At 40.1% G+C, this 24,965-nt stretch overlaps 1 protein-coding gene across 1 annotated transcript; it reads right to left on the bottom strand.

Annotated features, from left to right (window-relative positions):
* Positions 1–4,840: 4,840 nt before the first annotated feature.
* On the bottom strand, positions 4,841–23,219 carry LOC137259736 (thiosulfate transporter TsuA-like). Its single transcript, XM_067797336.1, has 10 exons — positions 21,993–23,219; positions 14,105–14,188; positions 13,166–13,323; positions 12,773–12,821; positions 12,151–12,253; positions 10,944–11,058; positions 10,266–10,326; positions 8,189–8,358; positions 7,031–7,182; positions 4,841–6,502 (listed from the first exon to the last, which is right to left on the bottom strand). The coding sequence occupies exons 1-10, from the start codon at positions 22,159–22,161 to the stop codon at positions 6,352–6,354; spliced, it is 1,212 nt and encodes a 403-aa protein (XP_067653437.1). The 5' UTR covers positions 22,162–23,219; the 3' UTR covers positions 4,841–6,351.
* Positions 23,220–24,965: the final 1,746 nt, after the last annotated feature.

The following is a 24,965-nucleotide window of genomic DNA, read 5'->3' as shown; positions in this document are numbered from 1 at the left end:
TGTGTGAGGTACAAGTATAATATGTCCTCTGTACAAGTCAGGATCTAACATCTAGACCGCAGGAGTGGTGTCAGAGTGATAATACCATTAGTGAGTACCAGGCTGGATTTAGAGATAATTATAGCACTATTGACCATATGTTTTCATAGAATGCCGTTGTAAAAAAGTATGCTCATAAAAAAGGGGGAAGGTTTTATTGTTTTTTATAGATTTTGCCAAAGCATTTGATACAATCAATCATAAAGTTTTATTTGATGGTCTAAAGGATGTTGGAATAACTGGCAAATCGTATGATGTTTTAGTGTCCATGTACTCGAAATTGGTAGCCAGTGTTAGGACTTAAAATAGCCTCACTGATACTTTCAAGTGCGATCAAGGTACCCGTCAAGGTTGCATCTTGAATCCACAACTATTCATTGTCTTTATCAATGAGATCTTTTCAGTTTTAGAAAGTTTTGGAGGTAAAGGTGTTAACATCAATGTTAATGTTGATAATCTCCATGCATCAATGTTTGCTAATGATGTGTCGGGAGTTGCAGATACTGCACTTCAATTGCTGAAAAGGCTAAATGCACCTAAGAAAACAATGGGAAACAAGAGGAGTACAAAACCATTTCGCTTCAAGCTTTGGAGATAAGGTTAGAATATCCCACCTAAGGAATAAATTCGGCAGGGCATATGAAGAACGCTGGACAGGCGAAATATTCCCCACCTGTCAAAGGATTTTACGAGGTGGACTACCTGTCTATTGTCTCAAGGACTACAATGGAGAGGCTATACATGGAACATTCTGTCAATCTGAGCTGCAGAAAGTAGATGTTCTAAACGATGATATATGGAGGATAGAGAGTGTTTTCAAGACCCATGACAGAGGCATCAAGAAACAATACTTCGTTAAGTGGCTTCTTTGGCCTAAGAAATTCAATTAATGGGTCAGAGCTAGTGATGTAAATACACTTTAGTCTATGTCCATCTGATAGTTATGTCTAATATTGTAAAGGTCTGTGTAAGATCTGGCCTGAATCAGCTGGGTTAATAAATTGTACATAGAAGTTCTGTTGTCTTGTTGTTTATGGTTAGGTTAGATGCTTATCGCGTTTAGATAGGTACATAGTCAGCGCACTTGGATTGTACAAAGCTCTGTGACCGGGAACTGACCGCGGGATATATGAAAAAAATATGTGATGTCGTTAGAAAGACGTCTGAGCTTGCAGAACAATATACCATGAAAACGACGCATCATTATGCACGTGTATATACACGCATATCTCTTAAGAGACGCCACTTATTCGAACGAATTATCATGAGACTCCTGTGTATTCTTATAACTCTACTATCAGCCTCACAAGTTCTCAGGCGTGACGCGACAGTTTCACGTGTCAGAGCTATACACCCGTCCGTCTCGCTCGCCGAGTGACACTATTCAACACTCACTGTAAAGAGTTTAACCGTCAAATTTTAAACATAGCTTTAGTATGTTCCCATACGGGTATTGATTGCACCATAGACTTTTATGGCTATATTTAGCACCACATCACCATGCTTGTCTTTTTTCTGCTCAGTAGAATGTAAATATTAGATACGTTTGTTGCTTTCACTTCATTTTTATTCATATTGCCTCGAACCCAGTTGTATCCACATCATCCATGTGCATTGCCCACATATTCTCTTTAACATACACAGCAACCAACCCTTGAAGGTCCAGGGTAGAATAGGCTTTCAGCAACCCATGCTTGCCATAATAGGCGACAATGCCTGTCGTAAGAGGCGACTAACGGGATCGGGTGGTCAGACTCGCTGACTTGGTTGACACACGTCAACGATTGCGCAGATCGATGCTCATGCTGTTGGTCACTGGATTGTCGGGTCCAGACTTGATTATTTAGACATAGCAGGAATATTACTGAGTGTGCCGTAAAACTAAACTCACTCACTCACTCACTCACTCACTGCAACCCCGCCACCTCGGTTTTCTTTATCCTTACGTATTGGCTGATTAAACCACGGAATGTTGATTTCTTTGTTGTCTATGTCCGAATGTATCCGTGTTTCGGTAAGTCATATAGGCGCCCAGCGTGGTTGCTAATATATCTACTTTTTCTTTCAAACTTCTAACATTCAGGGGAATTATTTTAGTTCAGTATGAGGTTGAGATGACTATACTCACTGTAGGATTATATAAACAAAGAAATCTCGAGAGGTATGTCAAAACCGTAAAATTTACCGAGTTTTTACTTGCGCTTTGACTGCAAACTGGGCCACTGTCTTCCTATACTGTTCAAAGTCAACCGTCATCTTTACGCGTTTTACAAAGATATAAGGCAGTGATGGGCAGAATAAATATACATACATTGTTGTACTTGAATACAACACAAAGTACCTTGATAACATGCATGGTGCGGTGGTAGCATCTGCTGCATTTAAGTCTTGAAATCTATCAAACTCATTAAAGAGGATAGAACTGGAGAGGATTTGTAATGTGATCACTCCGTTTAAGGATTCAACAAGATAAGGTGCAGCTCATCCGCTGCCGTGCACGTAGTGTGAGTGCTGCACGTGCTGAAATAGACAACAAAATGCTAACGACGCTTTGGAGTTGGAGTTGTTCTCTGTATTACAAATATATTCATTTTAACGATCGTTTACAATGTAAGTATGCATTATATTTACTTTGGTAATTGCCCAAAATATTTATCGTAAAGTAGCTGTTCATGTTATTGTAGAATCATATCACTAAAGGATTTTTTGTAAATCATATATGTATTTAAGTTTATTGTAGTAAAAGGGTGTGGTGTGATTTCTTAATTAGTATTTACAAGATAATGAACTGAGATCAATTAACCACTTACTTTCACAGTGAAATAATGGGGAAGAAAGCAGGGCACAACATGAGAACATTGTGGTCTATCCACTTAGAAGTGTCTCGATGAATATGTATAATACTAGATGATAACCAAATGGGAGTCTTTTATATAAAATTAACACAAAAATCAACACTACACATTCCATGTTTTTGCCATATGGACATATACATAAGGTAGCATTTGATCACGCATGTAGGGTAGTGTCATTTGTCATCGGTTAAGGTGTGAAAGTGTTGTTATTTCAATGCTCAGAGTGGTAGAGATACTTTACAACAGTAGGGTAAGTCAAAAGAATTATGCGAATTATATAACCCTAATTTATTGTTTCGAGGCAATGAAAAGAAAAACAATTAGTTTGAAAATGGAAAACGTAATCTGTTTTGTTCACACCAGATGGCTGTATACTGTGAAATATCTGCTCAAAATGTTACAGTATCATTGGAGACATGTGATTTTGACTAATATTTTACCATGAGTCATACTCATGAAAAACAGTTTATTATTATTCCGAGTCTTGGATACCTACCAAGTCTGTTACTTAATATCAACATGAATTGAACCCGTGAAATGTAAAAACATTTTTTAATGCTGCGACACGTAAAACAAGTGGTGCACATTTCGTGAGTATAGGTGATAAGGACGTTTAGTCTTAAGGTTATGTAGTGGTACTAATATGGAAGAATGGCAGAGTTGTTTCCCTTAGCCCATGTATTATCCTTTGAACACCAAATTTGAACAACACCAAATGTTTCCCCTTAGACTTCCGTAGCAACCTTACAATTTAAAAAAGCAATACACAGGCTTTCAACAGCCTTTCCATGTACACATGTGTATATTCAGGCCTTTAAAGTGCAATAGAACACAATTTCTGGCCAACTCGTCAGGCTCATTTTCCAAGCACAAAATGCCACCTACTTGAAAATATCTTTACACAAATAAGCATCAGTCATGGTGATAAAAATGATAGCACTAACTGCTTTAAAATTGTGGTCATGTTTGATTACTAGATGCATGTACTTATAAAAGGCATAACATCTACCCTGTTTCATCCAATGACAGCTGTCACAAGTCTGTGTCTCTTCAGTTGTTTACATACAATGTCCGCTCAGGGAGCATGTGATTCTAACTTAGTGTAGTGGAACCTTGAGAAGTAACATGAATTCATGACCAACCAGTCACCCACCAAAACATTCAGAACCAGATCAAGAGAGATAAGGTAAAGTTATTTTTAGTGGCACGAAGTTCGAATGACAGAATTGTTTCCCTTAGCCCATCGACCGACAAAAATACATTTCTAGCATTGTGGCATTGGTAATTGAGTACATTTTGTGTCTCGAGTCACACATATCCATTCCCAGTGGAGAAGACATTTACTCAGAAATCGCCAAGGTTCCTACACTGAACGGTTTTATATTGACTCCGAACATTACGATGTAATTGGTGTTACCGAGACCTCTACTCACCTATCCGATGATTAAATAAGAAACTGCGGCGCGTGAGTAACGCATCTTGTAACATGAAATCATGGCAATATTAGCACAGAAACATTTATGCCATATATATTGGGAAAAATAGATAGCGATATATGCAAATTTTTGTAATTTTTAATAATGACACACTTGTAAAATATCAATCATAAAAGTACTAATATCCCTAACATATTTTATCCATCATATTTAAAAAAAGAAAACGCTTGATGTAAAGGATGAATTTCGTCCTATTCCAATTTTTATTTTGCTGAAGTTCCCCGACTGGATGTGACATTTCTTATGTATTTGCGCCTTCCATATGCAGCCGACATTAGTTTGTAAGATATGTTACGGCAGTGCCGACAACGACTATTCATGTAAATTTCGATTTGACGAAATAAGAGAGAAATCAAATTTAATCCAATGCCACTTGGTAGGATATGATATAAAGCGCGTCCTTATGAAACATCAAGTATTAGCATATTGGCCTTTATGAGAAGCAAGGGCTGCTGAAGACGAACTTTATTCCAGAATTTCACGGGTGTCGACGACAAAGAGGAAAGAGGACACACACAAAGACATATGATATGACCCATGAAATAAAGCACGGGGTTCTTCTTTTGATGTTTTAATCTGCACAGAACTTTTGAACTTGCCTCCAGGAACTCGGGTCTTCAACGTGATGAGCGAACAGCTACTCTTGTCTCGAGCAACGGTACCAGATTTTCCCCATTCTCAGCTCACAATGTGTTCAAGTCTTGCATTGTTTTCTACACTCTCCATGTGCATCCTTTAGAGCCCACTACCACAATCTTAGGTAACCGAAGGATGGTTTTGACGTATCGCACAAATATCCGTCTTTAAGCGTTGAATTTTGCTGTAGATGTAATGCAGTTCAACGTATTGGGTAAACTATCTACTTTACATGTGACTGTATTTAATACGGTAGAAGATTTGTGAGAAACGTGAAACAAATATTCTCTCAGCTTGTCAGACAATAAACGCTTACTTTGTAGGTAAATGTGAAAATGAAACCACTTTGGTTGTACTTGGCAAAGCGCTGCACAAAGAGTAACACAGGTCTCACTCCTCAATATGTCTCGTCGGATGGAGGAATGTATGACTAATCTCAGCGGTACGTCGCACTCCTGATCCCAAAATATAAACGTGAAATTTCATCTCTTGCTATTATCACTATCTGCCATACGTTGATTGTAATGTGCTCCCAGTTCGTTCTAGGAAATGCTACACAGTTTTCAAGTATACCTTTTATTTCTCTATGAGTACGCGTTCGCTTACCATGCCGAAGCCCCGGGTTCGATTCCCCACATGGGCACAATGTGTGAAGCCCATTTCTGGTGTCCCCTGCCGTGACATTGCTGCAATAGTACTAAAAGAGGCGTAAAACCAAACTCACTCAACACAAAGGAATCACAATAGTGTCTATTCTTGGACTCGACACTACGTTTCAAATTTCCTGGCGCCCCTAGGTGACGCAGCTCCACGCACATTTCACTCGTGTGTCCAGCGCGCCACCGGGTTACAATAAGTCTTCAGCAACCCATGCTTGTCGTACGACAAATGAGATCGGGGGTCAGACTCGCTTAGTTGGTTGATACATGTCATCGGTTCCCAGTTGTGTAGATCGATGTTGAGGGTGTTGATCACTGGATTGTCTGGTCCAGACTCGGTTATTAACAGACCGTCACCAATATGCGTGGATCAATATCCATGTCCTTGATCACTGGATTGTCAAGACTCAATTATTTACAGGTATAGCTGGACGTAAAACTAAGCTCAAGCACTCCCAAGCTCGTTCTCGTCCAGTCTCAATTCAACAAAGCAGCATATTTCATTTTATCTCAATTTTCATCACAGGATTTATGGCCACTCACATGTCGACTATTTATCACATAGAATCTAACATCGGCCGTTTCTGTGTGATGGTCCGATTATTCAAGGGCATCGACTAGAGACAGGAGATCTAGATCAGTTCACACATGGACATCACACCCGGGTCACAATTTCAGTGTAGTCCACACATAACGGTCCAATGACCCATTCGCTGACCTCATGATGAAAGCTGTTGCTATGGCCCCTCCAAACATAAACGGGACAGCTATGAAACTCAGCCAGGCCAGCAGGCCCATTCCGGACAAACCGTGACCACTGAAAAACCAAACAACATTTTGGTTATTATGTTATTGTTTGTTTTTGTTGTTTGAGTTTGTTTTTGTATTCTTTGGTTTGTTGGTGCTTTAGTTGTTGTTGTTGTTGTTGTTGTTGTTGTTGTTGTTGTTTTTGCATGTTTCCTTTTTGTTCTTGTTTTTAGTTGGTCTCATGCATTATCAGTGGTTACGATCGACATTCGAACCTGTCGACCTGATACAACAGGTCCCTTATGACGCTGCGGGGAATTTGATTTTTTAGTAATCATCATCTTTCTGAAGCTTTGCGGTGCCTTACATACAAACCCAGAAAAATACAGGTCAAGTCGATTGGAACTCACGGTCATATCTTTGTAAAAGAAGACACCCTACACTGACGCATCAGTGGACATCTGCATCATCGTGTTTGTCACTTGATTAGTTACATGTGACAAGAAAGGACAAATATCCTCCATGTCTTGATTTCGGCTAGATCCAGGAGTTTACAAGAAAAAGAACAAGAAGAACACGGAGATAATCCTCCCTATACCTTGTACATCCGGCGGCTATCCTCGCCCCCAGTAGCATCAGCACTCCTCCAAAGAAGCCTTCAAGTAGTCCGACGCCTTGGATCGAGGCTAGTGAGTCTGACGTCACCGCCGACACAAGTCCTCCAATGATAGCGCAGCATACGTATATCACCTGAAACAAAACCGGTGTTGTAGATACACGTCACCTTGTAGAGCAACCATTGTTTCTGGATTTCGTCGTCTGTGACGTCATTTAAAAAACTGAACGTGACGTCGGTGAATAGGGCCATCACACCGTGTTTTACTGCACAAATGAACATGATTTACATGGATAAAAATGATAATTGGCGCAAACTTACCTCTACTGTAGTATTTACTCAACCCACTTTAGATAATCCTTCTCATGTATTATTTGCCTTGTTGAAGATCATCCTTCATTAAAAAAATGCCCATAGATCTATTCCACTATTTACGAACATGAACCTAACACTTCATTCTATAGGAAATACACATGACCCTAATCCTTAATCTTATCAGAAATGCCTATAAACTTAATCCTTCATCTAAGAGATGCCCATGTACATAATCTTTCATCATCTAAGAGATGCCCATGAACACAATCCTTCATCTTCTAAGAGATGCTGAGGAACCTAATCCTTCATCTTCTAAAGGATGCCCATGAACCTAATCCTTCATCTTCTAAGATATGCCCATGAACCTAATCCTTCATCTTCTAAGATATGCCCAGGAGCCTAATCCTTCATCTTCTAAGATATGCCCAGGAGCCTAATCCTGCATCAAGGAAATGCCCTTGAACCTAATCTTTCATCTCCTTTGAGATTCCCATGAACCTAATGCCGCATCAAGAAAATGTCCATAAACCTAATCCTACGCCTTTTGAGACATGCACGTAAACCTAATTCCTCAACTTCTGCGAAACGTCCATGAACGTAAGCATTCACCTTTTATGAAATACCTATCAGTATCTCTTGTCCTTACTTATAAAACTGTGTTTTAATTTAACTTATGGGAAACATTTTCACCTCTCTTCCTTATCCTGCATTGTGACCAGTTTCTAGACAAATGTAGTTAAGTAAGTTTGAGTCACGAGAATTTGAATTGAAAGATTTTGAATTAAAAGAGATTGAGTTTAATTACATGTTAGGGAAACATCCTACCTGCCACCAGTTACTTATCCCGGTTCGTTTCGCTGCCATATACGGGAATTTCTCTTGCAGTGTTTTTGATACAACCCATTGTGACGAAATAGTGACGTAGCTGGTACTTCCGCCTATGGTGTCGCCCAAGACAAGTACGACTGGAACTTGTAAGATCCCAACGATGATTCCTATAACATACAGTGTCCAATCAATGTAACATCAGTTTGCACAAAGTTGTGTATATCGATGTAGAGAAATGTTTAACTCAAATCACATTTTCGATGGCCTGCATAGGTAGAAAGTAAAATGCGTGAAGCCTTTTTGCATCCTCGATGGAATACTGCTTGTGACAGAGTATCAGAACCGAATTATTTCCCCTTAATTCCAGCCCTTTGGGCAATGCTGAAACGTTAAATGAAGCAAGTCTAGATTTCCTTAAGTCTGTTTCTGCCTTCTCGTTTTGTCTTCTTTGCAATTTACATTATTTATGAATTATTTGTTTCCATCAAAATTGAGTATATTCGGAGACTTAGCATTAAGCTGCGGTACTGAAAAAGACTAGGTATCTCCGCACAGAAACCCGAGTATTGCTAGTCCATCTCATCGTCTGTGTAGATGTATCTTCTCCTTTGTCAGCCTTTTCTGCAATGGACCCGTGAATGCCACGGGGTAGAATAGGCCTTCAGCAACCCACGCTTGCCATAAATAGCGACTACGCTTGTCTTAAGAGGCGACTAACGGGATCGGGTGGTCAGGCCAGCTGACTTGGTTGACACATGTCACCGGTTCCCAATTGTGCAGATTGATGCTGATGCTGTTGGTCACTGGATTGACATCGGTTCACAGTTACGATGCTCTTGGTCAGTGGATTGTCTGGTCGAAACTCGATTATTTACAGACCGCCGCCATATAGCGGAAATATTGCTGAGTGCGACGTAAAACTAAACTCACTCATTCACTTTTTGCAATGCTAAATTCTAATGAAGCCAGTCTAGATGCCCTCGTGGCTTAAGGTCTCATCTCACCAGAGCTGCTTTTCAATTTAAAAAGAATTATTTGTTTCCATCACAATCCGATATATTCAGAGATTATATGTACTGTATCAAAACAAGTTCATTTGTGGTTCCGTTTCTTATATTCGCAGTTTTACCTTAATTACATACATGAGTGGAAGAGTATTCCATCTCGGTACATCGGCAGACAACACAACGTTGTCGTAAGAGGCGAGCAAATGGCACGCACCGGCTGCATGCAGAGGTTCAAGAAGTACAAGAAGTACAAGAAGTAAAGGGCCGCAACTCGTGGATGGCTTATGAGCTATGTAGAGCATTGCTAAAGACTTAGAAAATCCGATCTCCCATACTCGTGGTAATTTGGGTTTATGTAAACAGGACATCTCAGGACCCCAATGAAACAAGGCTCGCTGGTCTTTTTTAATCAAATTGATCAAAATTTCTGTTGTTCTATTTTACATGTTCTGTTTAATTTATGACACACACTTCTTGTTTTTTCCGCAGTGGGTTTGACTCACTCTCAAACTGCCCCAATCACTCCACCCTACACACTCATCTACTCACACACTCACCCGTCCAACACATTCGCTTGCACAATATACTAGTACTCTCCAGTCACTCCCTGTCCAGATCACTCACTAACTCACCCAATCACTCCCCAAGCCATTCAGCGGCCACCCACATCCCACCCTCTCCAACCCACGTACTCACGTAACCTAACCCACTCGCCGCTTCAATACACTCACTCACTCACTCACTAACTGAACTTTCTTCTCACCTGAAAAGTGTGATCACTCACTAACTCACCCAATCACTCCCCAAGTCATCCAGCCCCCACCCACATCCCACCCTCTCCAACCCACGTACTCACTTAACCTAACCCACTCGCCGCTTCAACCCACTCACTCACTCACTCAACTTTCGTCTCATCTGAAAAGGGTGATCACTCACTAACTCACCCAATCACTCCCCAAGCCATTCAGCCCCCACCCACATACCACCCTCTCCAACCCACGTACTCACGTAACCTAACCCACTCGCCGATTCAACCCACTCACCCACTCACTCAACTTTCTTCTCACCTGAGGCATAAGGAGGCCATGCTATTGTCTCGACGATGTTCCAGGACAGCTTCCCTGGTCGCTACAATTAGATTAAGCAATACAAGGAAAATAAAAACACACATATCCCCATAATAAAAAAAATAAAAACCGATAATTTGTAGATTCTTATGCAAAGCCTTCAAACCTTCGACGAGAGAAGCGAACGCTTGACCAACAATCCTAATCAACTTACACCTTGTCCGTTATGGCAGTTGGAATGGAGGTCTATAGATTTGATGTGTTACTGGGTAAAATCCAATCTACCGAAGATTCTCTGTATGCTTTTGGAGTCAGCTATGCCATTGATATGTTTAAGATATCTCTAGAATCTTAGGCAATCCTCCTCACGACGTCCTTCAGAAATGACAAGTGAACATCCGATTTATAATTGATCTTCTGGAACCCATGCTTGTCGTAAGAGGCGAGAAGGGATCGAGTGGTCAGACCGTCTGACCTTGGTTGACACATGTCATCGGTTCCCAATTGCGCAGATCGATGCTCATGTTGTTGGTCACAGGATTGTCTGGTCCAGACTCAATTACTTACAGACCGCCGTCATATAGCTGGAATATTGCTGAGTGCGGCGTAAAACCAAACTCACTCACTCACTCTGAACATGAAAATGAAAGTAAAGGAAGCAGTGTAAAATCTTCTTACATTCAAATCTCGTTGATATGGAATATAGAACTCGAGAAGAAACACTACAACTCCAAGTATCACTGCCATTGGAAGAGCGAACATGATGTATGGCTTGTTGAACTTTGTGTGGATTCTGAAACAGTGGGATGAATGATGTAAATTGAACCAACATGTCTGATTGTGTTTGGGTTGTATATAACGCCGGAAGTCTTAAAGACGCTATCTGTGAAGATTCGGGTAACAAATTCTTAAGAAACGCTTACAGTAAGAGGCGACTAACGGGATCGGGTACTCAGGTTCGCTGACTTGGTTGACACATGTCATGGTATCGATGCTCATGCTGTTGATCATTGGATTACCTGACCCAGACTTGATTTGTTACAGAACGTTGCCATAAAAGCTCCGCTAACAACAGTCTGAGTGCGGCATAAAACTAATTTTACTCACACACTCATAATGACCCAACTGTGCACAGCCAGTTGGACCTCGAAGACTAAAAGTGTTTGTTTTCTGTCTAACGCCGTACTCAGCAATATACAGCAGTGATTTATAAATAATGAGCATCAATCTACCCAACTGGGATTAATGACATGTGTTCACCCTATCCCTTTAGTCTCCTCCTACGACAAGCATGGGTTACTGAAGACAAATTCTAGGCTTGACGGGTCTCGAAGACTCCGGAAGATGATGATGAGGATCGGGGGGCTGGGGTGGGGGTGGGAGGAGGGGCGGGGGAGGAGATCAAGTCGTGTGACACCATATTTGAGCAATTCTGATGACGTCGACCACGACGATGGTGACGTTTTTGAATATTTGTAACATTATGTTTAAGCGCCATTTGGAACGCCAACGCCAGAGAATATCTTGTCTAAACAGGACATTAAAGGGAGCCTAGTGGTTAAAACATTTATTTAAGGTTCATTGAAAATAGAAACTTTTGTCTAACGAAACTTGACTGCATGCTTAAACAAATACATATACAATGTTTTAATACATGTAGATGTGAGGCTTTGTACGTATGGAGTTTACATTTAGACAAACCCGTCCGCATCCCCACAAAAATACTGACTAAATGAATAAATGGGGCTGGTGGTGGGGCTAGGGATTGATGAATGGATAAATGAACTAATGAATATAAAGAATGAATGAGTGAATGAATACGACAACAGAAAACAGAAGGAATAAATATCATCAATGCCAGGTAGTCAAGAAAAGCAAAACTCACTGGTGTAACTTAAAGGGGTTCTTTGGTCTAGTTATTCTGATGACAGCTGGGGCGACAAGGCCGTACAATAACGCACCGATTAATGCTCCCAGCAATGTGAAAACTGAAAAAATAATGATACGTTGTCAATTAATCAATTCTCTTAGTAACATAAAGATTTAAACATACGGGAACGTTTTCAGTGGATTAATTCTCTTGGTAGCCTGAAGAAGGAAATATAATAATGACACAATGGCAATAGATGAATAGTAGCCCGAAGACTAAAATAATAGTGATACGTTGGCAATAGAGTAATTCCCTTAGTAGCCCGAAGATTAAAAAAATAGTGATACGTTGGCAATAGAGTAATTCCCTTAGTAGCCCGAAGACTAAAATAATAGTGATACGTTGGCAATAGATTAATTCCCTTAGTAGCCTGAAGACTAAAATAATAGTGATACGTTCTCAATAGATAAATTCTGTTAGTCGTGATTTTGGTAACAAACAAGTAGGCTTATTTCTACAAGACGTAAACGTTAATAATCTGCTCAGATGTAATCGTGTTTGAAGTGTTGATGGCGGGGTTTTACAACTGTAATTTCACTCCAATGAAAAAGTAAGTGTAGCATGTACAAATACTCACTTGCGTTGGGAACCCAAGCTCCCACTTGAATAAGCACCATCCCCGGACACTGAAATACAAACTGACACTTAGAAGACGGGTAGAGTGAGTGAGTATGTGCGATTGAATTTACGCCGCTTTTAGCAACATTCCAACGACGATGTACATCAAACATGGGCTGCATATGACTTTAGGTAGAAACATGTACATCAGACACAACAGTCAAATGTGAATGTAATTTTATGCCATCGTGAGCAATATGCCAGCGTTGTCCAGCGGCCTATCTGTAATGAGTAAATACGGCAGGGTAGTCTAGTGGTTAAAGCGGTAGGTCCCTTTCTAGATTCCACATAAAGGAACAACGTGTGAATGAAGCGGGAGATGTGCGTTCTTAAAGGTACATAGGTCACTCACCGCTCCTGACAGGGTCATGCCAGCTCCCAGAATGAAGGGGCCGACTGAGCTTGTCAGTAGACCTTTGTCCACGAAGCACTGGACAAACTCCGAACTTGCCAGCTCAAACCTGTACTTGGTGACGGGGACGACAGACAGTATTGCCAGGAACAGCTGCCCTGAGACAGAAACTCACAATCTCGCATTATACATTACAAACTGCATTCACCCTCACACTCATCACGACGAAGATGCATAATCATTCAACACATTCATCGCTGTCGCCATAAGTGCAAGGTATTCAGCAAATATATTGCTTTCACCTTAAATACAATGACGCATTCACCAAATTTGTGTGTGATCGTCACATTACAACAGATTCACCACCATAAACACAATGCATTCACCACATTCACCACATCACCATAAATGCAATGCATCCACCTAATTCATTACTCTCACCATACATACAATGTATTCACCAAAATAATCACTCTCGCCATGAATATAATGTATTTAACTAATTCATTACACTCACTATAAATACAACGTACTCACCAAATTCATCACTCTCACTTTGAATAAGATGTATACACCAAATTCACCGCTCTTACCGAAAATAGAATGCGTTCACCACATTCATTACAATCGCCATAACTACAACGTACACACCAAATCTTCACTTTCATCATAAATACAAAATACACACACATACACGCAGGTACTTTCAAAAGCACAACGAAAATAACCCACCATTGGCCAACACCCTCCACAAATGGGCAAAGCATCCGCTGTGTTACTGACTCACTCACTCACTAAACCAATAACCAACTCACTCTACCAATGACCAACTCACCCAACCAATGACCAACTCACCCAACCAATGACCAACTCACTCACTCAACCAATGACCAAGTCACTCGTTTTTCCACTGTCAAAGAGACAGGAAAAGTATCTTACCCGATGCCACGGCAGCAAGAAACATCTTCAGCATTATCCATTTTTCAAATACCATCTGTAGTCGGATAGACTCAGGCTCGAACACTGCAACAGCAACAGATGAAGTTAATTTCGCTTAGCTTCATTTACAGCATGCTGTTCATAAATAACCATGTATTCTTCGCGGTTACTGACAAACGTATTTGTCTCTTTTGTTGAAAGGCAAAGATCTAAAAGTATAAGGTAGCGCTCAACAATATATTGATGACAGTTTACATATGAAAGAATTTGGATCGGACAATCTAGTGATCGATATTGTGAGCATCTGTCCACGTTGTTCTTGTGCACCAAGCCAACCATCGACCATCAGTCCCATTAACTAGAGTCGTCCGAAAAATATTAGCGAAAAATTGTGACTTAGACTCTACAAACATACAGCAGAACTTGGGAAAGTTCTTATTCGATATAATGTATAGGATTTTCAGTATAAACATAGGATATTGTCTAAGATTATCAATATTTCTAAGATGCTTCAGTGAAAGATCAAAGGCGCCGACAATACTTCATCAGACGATAATGTGCACTTTTTGCATTACGTCAAAATGTGTTGACGTCACTGCGCCATTCCAGTCTGCCCCCTCGTAATCGAACTTTTTTGCATTACGTCACAATGTAACCGACGTCACGATGGATGTCAGTTGCCATCGCCTCGTACAGCCTCCCACAGTAAACTACTTCGTCGCATCCCGTTTCTTGGTTTGCGGTTGCATCACACAGCTAACATCACCGGTGGAAACATTATGTTTATGTTTTCCGAAGGATAAAATGCCTCATAGATCGACTTAAAACTTTACAGAGACACGGTAGTGTTTGCAATGTTTACATTCCCACAATGCAATCGTGGAATGTCGCATGACTAGTCAGCTTCAGCTGAATGTACTGATCTAAACTTTCGTTGGTAGTAGAAATGGGACGGTCATTTTGCCTTGTATGGTTTAAGAGAATCACAGATGTAATTAAAATTATCTATAGAAGACATTTAACCCGACCATAAACCTTCACCAAACTGTTCATCATTTGTTTTTCTAGAAACATTTGTCTTAACGTAGGGGGCTGACACGTCAAAAGAATAGCGCGTCAGTTAGCCCTGTGCGAGGATTCTTAATTTAGGTCACAGACACCCTCGTTTGTTTTCTGCCATAGATTAATCGAAATTAGGCTTAGAAATTATTAAATACGGCATCTTAGAAAAGAAATACAGTTCGTTCTACCACCATGTATAGTGTAACAAAGCACACTTTCGCCGTGAACTATTATATCGTTAAAGCACAAGGACGTTCAGGGCGAAAGTGTGCTTTATTACACTATACATGGTGGTAGAGCGAACAGTATTTCTTAATTATATAATATATGTCTGGGATTATGCATATTTATATAATATATGTCTCCGATTTTCAATATTTATAATATATATCTAGGATTATCAATATTTATAGAATATATGTCTAGGATTTCCAATGTATCTTAATGGTCTACTATTATTTATTATTTGCAGATTTATGAATATGAATATTTGCATGTTGTTCGTTGAGGATTATGAATCTTTGCATGATCTGGTTTGATTATCTATAGGTGTATGTTTTATGTCTAGACATACATTTTCTAAATACTTTTATGTTGTTGAATCTGAATAAAAGGAATGATTTATCTATATTATCACGTGTTTTTATTCTCGCGTCATGAATTCGAAAAATTAAACAGCCTTTAACTGTTTAAAGTATACATGTATATCTAAATACATTGCATAATTTTAGAGCCGGATATGTATCTTTTCACACTCTGTCTGGCATTATCAATATCTGTACACATTATGTCCAACGTTTGCAATGCTTCTAAACTCTGTGCCAAGCATTACTGACCAACCGTTCTATTGTTTAAAAAAGAAAAGAAAAGAAGACGTTGACGTACGAGGCTTTTCCTGTTTTCCTGCTTGGTTCAACACAAGTTGGACGGTGGGGTAGCTTAGTGGTTAAAGTGTTTGCTAAAGACCCGGGTTCGATTCCCCACATTGGTACAATGTGTGAAGTCCATTTCTAGTGTCCACCGCCCTGATATTGCTGGAATATACTCCTTTATGTTTTAATCTTAATGTCTTACACATTTGATGAGCATATTGTCTAATGTGTCTTATTGGCCATCTGAAATGGTGTTTGTATTGTACTATTTCCTTTTACCACTGCCATTTTTGACGTACATTCACGTGACACATAAATAAAGTATTTTTCTGCCTGTCTTCTAAAAGCGTCGTAAAACCATATTCACTCACTCAGTCGACATGAAGGGAATGGTTGGGTTAATGTCAGAATATCGTGTGTGAGTAAGGTGTCAGTTTTAAACTGTTCTATCTCAGCGGGTTGGTTAACACCATAACCGGCATTATACCTGACTAGCCACACACTCGTTCAATAGTCTATGGATCAACTCCATCCATCCATGCATGCATGCATACATACATAAATACATACACACGCACGCACGCACGCACGCACACACACATACACACAGACATACATATACATATGGAAATTAATTAAGCAACACCAAATTCAAAGACACATAAAAACTTAACAAAGTTTAACGAAGTAATTTTGATGATTGATTATTCAATTTTGATGTATTGACATACAGCATGAGCTTTTCATGGGTTGATATGACGCGCGTGAAGCTTGCACAGCGCACGTGCATTGCTTTAACCTCAACTTTCGAAAAATGCACTTTTTCCCTGGGGTGTTTACAAGCGCAGGTTGTCGATTGCATTCGGTTTTTCATTCATTTCAATGTCATGGCACGTAGGAAATTATCAGAGGCTAATCGTTGGCAAATAATCGGCATGAGGAATGCTGGTATGTCTCTAAGACAAATCGGGACTCAAATCGGACGACATCATTCCATAATTTCAAAACTTTTGAAAAAATACCGGGCCACTAATGAAGTTAAAGACCTGCCTAGACCAGGAAGACCCAGGAAGACCACAGTCCGGGAGGACAGAGCTTTACTGAGACTTGTACGGCGCAGGTCCTTCGACTCGAGCTCTCGGTTGAGACAGGAGTGGCTTCCAGGGAGACCCATCTCGAACAGGACTGTTCGGAATCGTCTGAAAGCTGCAGGATACCGGGCAAGGAGGCCAATCAAGCGACCCAGACTGTCTCCAGCCCATAAGGCAGCCCGACTGGCCTGGTGTAATGACCGTTTGCACTGGAACATTGCCTCTTGGAGGAAGGTCCATTTCTCAGATGAGAGCCGGTTCTTGCTGCACATGGTGGACGGTCGTACTCGGGTCTGGAGGCAGAGGAACACAGCAATGGCTCCACGGAACATCCAGGAGACTGTGGCCTTTGGGGGAGGTTCCGTTATGGTATGGGGGTGCATTTCCATGAACTGCAAGTTGGATATCATTACCATCCGTGGCAACCTTAACGGTGTTCGTTACCAACAGGAGGTTCTTGACAGGGCTGTGGTACCTCATTTTGAGAACCATCCTCTGGCAACGAGACCCATATTTATGGACGACAATGCTAGACCTCACAGGGCGCATGCTGTAAATGATTTTTTGCGGCAAAATGCAATTGACAGAATTCCATGGCCTGCCATGAGCCCTGACCTCAACCCCATTGAACATTTGTGGGACTTTATTGGCCGTCGTGTGAGGCAGAGAGACCCACCAGTCCATAATCTCAACGAATTGACGGCTGCCCTGCATGAGGAGTGGAACAGGATCCCCCAGAATCAGATCCGGAGACTCATCCAAGGAATGAGGAGGCGTCTGGAATCGGTGGTGCGTGCGCAGGGAGGACACACTAGATATTGATGAAAGTCGGTGTGCAGACTCTCAGATGACTGTTCTTTCTTTCCATGTGACATTTGTGTTAATACACCTGACAACAACGTCTGTGGATGAATAGTAAATTGTGTCCATTTTTTCATGAATTTAAGACAGTTTTAAGAATTTGGATTTCGTTGCAATAAAGCAAAGTCTTGATACTTTTTCCCTTTAAGTTGTTTGTCAGAGATCGTCTGTTGAATAAAAAAGTGTCAAACTATATCAACCCGGCATATTTTGATTGTCAGAACACTTCAAAGTTGCTCCAATAGAAAAAATTGGGGTGTTGCTTGATTAATTTCCAGGTGTATACATACATACACACACACGCGCACACACGCACACACACGCACACACACGCACATACATACATACATACATACATACATACATACATACATACATACATACATACATACATACATACATACATACATGCATACATGCATACACACGCACACACACATGTATGTATATATTCGACGTCTTTCATTCTCGCTCAGCGTTCAGCATTCCATTCACGCTCAGCTAGCCATCGAAAACATCTGAAGCGAAAATAATTCTTCACGCTTTTCGATCAATAATTAACGAAGTTTAACTCGCAATTTGATGTATATTTACTTCTTACAAAGTCAGCCAAGCGGGGGGAGATACTGCTTATTAACGCACCCATGTATATTGGTAACTATAGGGTTGATCCTTCGTGAACGGCGAAGCAGCCCATTTCTCAGGCATACGTTTTTTAGTGTGGATTCAGTGATAGAATCGTTTCTACAATTAACATCGTGTCTGTAAATTCTGATTTATATACAGTTGCAGTTCTATTATGTGTCCTCGAGCTTTTCTGGAATGTCATATGGATAACTTGACGTGTGACATGTTTGAATATATGGGAATATATATTAATATATGTAATTAGTTGTTTAGTTTAGTTGTTTTTTCTGTGTGAAAAACCCTTGGGGGCCTTCATGATCAGTCATAGTAAATACGGTTGCATGGCAGGTGAAGCACAGGGGGTACATTACTGATATTGGTTGACTGACTAATCGATTGACTGACCGACTGATTAATTGACTGGTTGTCTAAGGTCTAACCCACTGACAGTCAGACTGACTGACCCTCAGACCGACTGACCGACCAATATTCCAATGATACGACAAGTCTACATCAGTGATTGATATCATGAGCTTCAATCTTCATATTAGTAGAGAATACTCCACGAAGTCTCATGATACAAAACGAGTGTCTTGGTCGTCATGCAACTAAATGGATCGGACTGTCAGTACGTGCGTGAGTTGGGGGTTTACCCTGCTTTCAGCAACATTCCTGCAATATCACGGTGGGGACACCACAAATGGGCTTTAACCATTGTGCCAGTATGGGGATTGACGGTCAGACGCGGTCTCAAGATTTCACTCGAGTCTTCTCTTTTCATCAACCACTGTATGCTTTGGTGAACGCACAAATTATTTCAGGCCACTAAAATACGGTCTGAATATTGCCGAGTGCGGCGTTTAGCAAAACGAATACCATAAACCAATCTGTCAGTTGTGATGTACCCCAAGTAAAAGTACACGAATGAATTGCGGAGTTAATAAAAACACATTGACTGTGTCAGGTGATTTACACTTACAGTTACTGTATCAGGAGATTTACGGTTACTTTTACTTTATCAGCTCAACAGATTTACACTTACGTTTACTTTATCAGGAGATTTACATTTACTGTATCAACAGATTTACACTTACATTTACTGTATCAACAGATATTTCCACTTACAGTATCAGGAGATTTACACTTACATTTACTGTGTCAACAGATTTACACTTACATTTACTGTATCAACAGATTTACACTTACAGTTAATGTAGAAACAGATATTTCCACTCACAGTATCAGGAGATTTACACTTACATTTACTGTGTCAACAGATTTACACTTACATTTACTGTATCAACAGATTTACACTTACAGTTAATGTAGAAACAGATTCACACTTACATTTACTGTATCAGGAGATTTACACTTACAGTTAATGTAGAAACAGATATTTCCACTTACAGTATCAGGAGATTTACACTTACATTTACTGTGTCAACAGATTTACACTTACATTTACTGTATCAACAGATTTACACTTACATTTACAGTATCAACAGATTTACACTTACATTTACTGTGTCAACAGATTTACACTTACATTTACTGTATCAACAGATTTACACTTACAGTTAATGTAGAAACAGATATTTCCACTCACAGTATCAGGAGATTTACACTTACATTTACTCTATAAACAGATTCACACTTACATTTACTGTATCAACAGTTTACTCATACATTTCCTGGACCAACAGTTTTACACTTACATTTACAGTATCAACAGATTTACACTTACATTTACAGTATCAACAGATTTACACTTACATTTACAGTATCAACAGATTTACACTTACATTTACAGTATCAACAGATTTACACTTACATTTACAGTATCAACAGATTTGCACTTACTGTATCAGGAGATTTACACTTACATTTACTGGATCAGGAGATTTACACTTACATTTACTGGATCAGGAGATTTACACTTACATTTACTGTATCAGAGCATTTTTATTTACTGTATCAGATTTGTACCCACATTTATTGTATCGGGTAATTTATGTTTACATTTACTGTATAATTTACTCATTTGTGAAATAAAACCAGTTTCACATTCATGAGAAATCTCTGCCCAAAGCAGAGTGGACTGTACAACTGTGACTGTATCCTGAGCAGATATTTGTTTCAGCAGTATTACAGCTGTATGATGTTGTCTGTAAGCAAATCATGTCTTAACAATCCAGTCATTGTCACCATGCAAAACGACCACAGAGCATGTGTTGATGAATCACCATGAAATAGTGACGACATCAGGTGTTCGCGAAAAGGTGAGCATATTCTGACACACCGGTGGTACCTGTCATACCCATATGCTAAGTCTAGACATTTGTCCGCCTAAAATATTTCGGGAACGTATAGCATAAGTCAAAATAGGGAATTATCTCCTTAATTTCAAATTCAGATGGGTAAACTCATCTTTCGGTGTTGTGTGGGACACGTCAGATAAGGGACATATTGGGTAAGGTGAAGGTCAACAAGGGCGGGGAAGCTATTTACAAATGTATCTTATACTTGACTTTCCCTCTGCTGTACGTACCGAGCGAGACTTGACAAGGACACTAGACCTGACATATGAAACAGCCTATATATTTACTACTTATCATAGTGAGATATGGGTATCATCTGTTTACATCTCTACAAGTAGAATTACACGCAGTAAATAGTTGTCAGTGTGGGTAAATGATTCACAACTGTCTGATCATATAATGATATAGGAGAAATTTTCACTTTAGTTTATTATTGCCGAACTTCTATCAGGGGATGAGAAATTAACAAAAGTATAATAATTTATAAATAATTGTGTTTTTCTACAGTTTTTCACACTGGCATGGCTAACTTTTCATGGTAGACTAACTAAAATATAGCAATATCGAAATTAACGAACACACATCTAAATGGCTATTAACTAAAGTATAGTAATATGGAAAATGACTGAAGTATTAGTAATATTGAACTTAACTAAAGTGTGGTATTACGGAAAATAACTCAAGTATAGTAACACAGAAATAAACTTAAGTATATTAATATAGATTCTTTACATAGAATTATTAATAATTAATATTATGAATTATTATTTATTAATATAGAATATATAATTCTTTCCCTTTTGTTTCGTATTGCTTTGGTTCATCTGTCACACCATGAAAGAATAAATCTAGTTATACCAAAAGAAAGAAACGGATATCAAAAGCATTCTTTAACTCCTTTGTGAATTCCAATTGTTTTTAGATCACCTGATTGTTTGGTCCATTTACAGACATCAACTATATAGCTTGGATATTGCTGAGGGCGGCGTAAAACTGAACACACTAATTAATTAATTATTTCGACATTTGCAATAGTTAACAATACATTGTACCTTACCCCGAGCTTTCTCTAGTGCAACTCCAAATATAAATCCGCATATTGACGACACAAGGACTTGGAGTAGAACTCTCCTGCTACTGTTTCTTTCCCTTTCACAGTCCTCTTGTCCGCATTCCATCTGGTCCGGAGATACGGAAGACGATTTTGTCGGACTTTGGTCAGCCATAGTACCAACGTGAATTATATCGTACAAAAGAAGAGGATATATGTCTCCAGTAAACGTATATTACACTAATATGAGGTCTGTGTGTACATACCTGTGTACATATAGCGCCATAAACGAGATAAATAGACGTGTATGTATATGACCGCCTTGTCTCACGCCTCTCTCGGTTTTTCAAAAATACCTTTTCGAGACATCCTTGTACACAGTACACTGCATCACTTCAGTTCACATCACAGCATACGATATGGAAGGCTTTCAAATTTTCCTGATGGTTATTCAATGTCAGTACTCCATGTACAGTAAATCCCATATACCTGATGTTTCGTCAAAGCTGACAACACAGTCACGTAAAGAAACAAATTCCAGATGCCTTTGTATACACCAACGCTGTTATTAGTGAGACAGACCCTTTGGGAGGTCCGGCATTGCGCACAACAGACCCTTCTCAAAATGGATGGTTAAACAAATCGGATAACCTGTGCCGGATAACCTGTGCAAACCTGAAACCGCGAAGACCGTATACTTGGCGACGTGGAATTCTTGAGTGTCGTCCTCTTTGAAACGCTTCCCATGGGATGTTGTCTCAGGGGTCTTTCTGTTCAATACAATTCACTTGCACATACATGTAGCAATGCGAGTGTTAATACCGCACTTTTTGGTTCGTTAAATCGTTCAAATGATCAATCGATCCAAACTAGGTTATCAGCGGCGTATACGTTGTCAGTGTATCTGTACCGACGATCTGTAACAGTCAACTCATCAAAGCATACACTTTCTGTTGACACAACCCCAACGAACACGTCTCGCCACGTCGATATGGTCTCCAGCCTGCTCCACGGTTCTGCCAGCACAACCCAAGAAGATCATCCCGTTTATATCTCCACCACCTCAACATTCCGACGAGGGTTCCAGTCACGTCGTCACGAAAGAAATCAGCTTGCGTCTGTGTAACTGTGCTGATATACCCCGCAGCCTTAAGCTCCGTTTGACGGACAAGGTCATATCCACTCGCTGTCACCCACCCTGCGCTGTCAAAGCCTCGCGTGCTACTGAACGACGGTGCAGTTGGGTCAACTTATTCATGCATCAACTAAAACCTTTTTTCCTAAACATCCTAAATGTTGTTATCACATTCCTTCCCTGTGTTAAGGGGTGGTAGGTAACCCTGTGGTTGCAGTATTCGCTCGTCAGGCTGAAGATCCGGGTTTGATTCCGCATATGTGTACAATGTGTGAAAACCATTTCGGGTGTCCTCGGTCGTCAGATTGCTGGAATATTGCTAAAAATAGCATAAAACTAAACTCACTCAACTCACTCCAAGTGTTAAGACTCGCTTGTTGCATAAGACGGTGGAGACGAACCATCCGTTCATTAGCTTATTTCCTTAATAAACAGATTGGCTCAATGTCCACGAGTAACCGTTAAACCCTACGATTGCTTCCAGGTGTCAAAACCTTTTACTGCAAATAAAGGTTGTAATCATCATTGCTGTTCCCGAATAAAAACATTGACACGTTAACGCTTAGTGACGTTATTGCATATATTTCTTGTCACTTCTTCCCAGTGTGATAGTTTGTGTGATAGGGAATGTTCATCAACGTTTTTTTCCTGCGTAAATATGTGAAACGTTAACGCAGCTTGGTGTTAACGTTTACGGTTGTGTGGATAATACGTGCATCAACTTATCTTAGCCAACGTTTTTCCAGAATAAATAGTAATGAAATCTTAATGTGAACGACGTTAACGCTCCGGTTGTCTGCTCTCAGTGATGTACTACTAAAAATATAGTGTTCATTAACATTTTCCCTTAATACAAAATTTGACTCTTTAACGTGAGGGGCGTCAACGCTTACGGTTATCACCCCTTTCTGTGTTAAAAATCATGTAGCGCGTAAAAAACTAATAACCCGTTCATCAACTTCTTCTCTGAATCAACATGTTTCCTGAATAAAAAGAATTGGCCCGTTAACGTTAATTACATAAAGAAATTGACCCGTGAAGGTCCCGTTGTTGTTTATTAGGCTTTCAGCAACCCATGCTTGCCATAAAAGGCGACTCAGCTTGTCGTGAGGGGCGACAAACGGGATCGGGTGGTCAGGCTCGCCGACTTGGTTGACACATGTCATCGGTTCCCAATTGCACAGATCGATGCTCATGTTGTTGATCACTGGATTGTCTGGTGCAGACTCGATTATTTACAGACTGCCGCCATACAGTTGGAATATTGCTGAATGCGGCGTAAAACTAAACTCACTCACTCACACAGAAAAAAATAGAGTTCATCAATGTTGTTGCTAATAAATATGGACACGTTAACGCTGAGTGACGTCAAAACTACTTTTCAGCGTCAATGTCTTGCGTACTGCGTAGAAACGTAGCATTGATCAACATTTTTCCTGAATATAAAAGGGACATGTTATCGCTAAGTGAGGTAAGAGTTTTCTCCCAGTGTCCAATCACCAATTTCTCACATCAACGCTTCAGGTCTAAGTAAGGGCAGCGGGGTAGCTAAGTGGATAAAACGTCCGCTCGTCACGCCGTAGATCCGGGTTTGATTCCCTACATGGGTACAATGTGTGAAACCCATTTCTGGTGTCCCCTGTCGTGATATTGCTGGAATATTGATAAAAACGGCATAAAACCATACTCACTCGGGTCTTAGTACAAACAAGTTATCAGTACTGCCGCTGACTTGTGCACTGTATCAAAGCTTGGCATTCCTGTGATTTAAGCATTTCTCAGAGCAGCGAGTGTTAATCTGGGATCGCATCAGGCTGACCGCATGATTAACTGCAGAGATATTG

The sequence above is a fragment of the Haliotis asinina genome, chromosome 13 (assembly GCF_037392515.1).
Source record: "Haliotis asinina isolate JCU_RB_2024 chromosome 13, JCU_Hal_asi_v2, whole genome shotgun sequence".
Taxonomy (NCBI): domain Eukaryota; kingdom Metazoa; phylum Mollusca; class Gastropoda; order Lepetellida; family Haliotidae; genus Haliotis; species Haliotis asinina.
The sequence above is the reverse complement of the archived record's forward strand: the minus strand, read 5'-3'. Positions and strand labels throughout refer to the sequence as shown.

Coding starts and splice junctions, on each gene's coding strand:
- LOC137259736 (XM_067797336.1), bottom strand. CDS start 22,161: ATGGCTGACCAAAGTCCGACAAAATCGTCTTCCGTATCTCCGGACCAG. Junction 13,324..14,104: donor TCTTGCTGCCGTGGCATCGG/GTAAGATACTTT, acceptor TTTCTGTCTCAG/GGCAGCTGTTCCTGGCAATA. Junction 12,822..13,165: donor GCATGACCCTGTCAGGAGCG/GTGAGTGACCTA, acceptor TTTGTATTTCAG/TGTCCGGGGATGGTGCTTAT.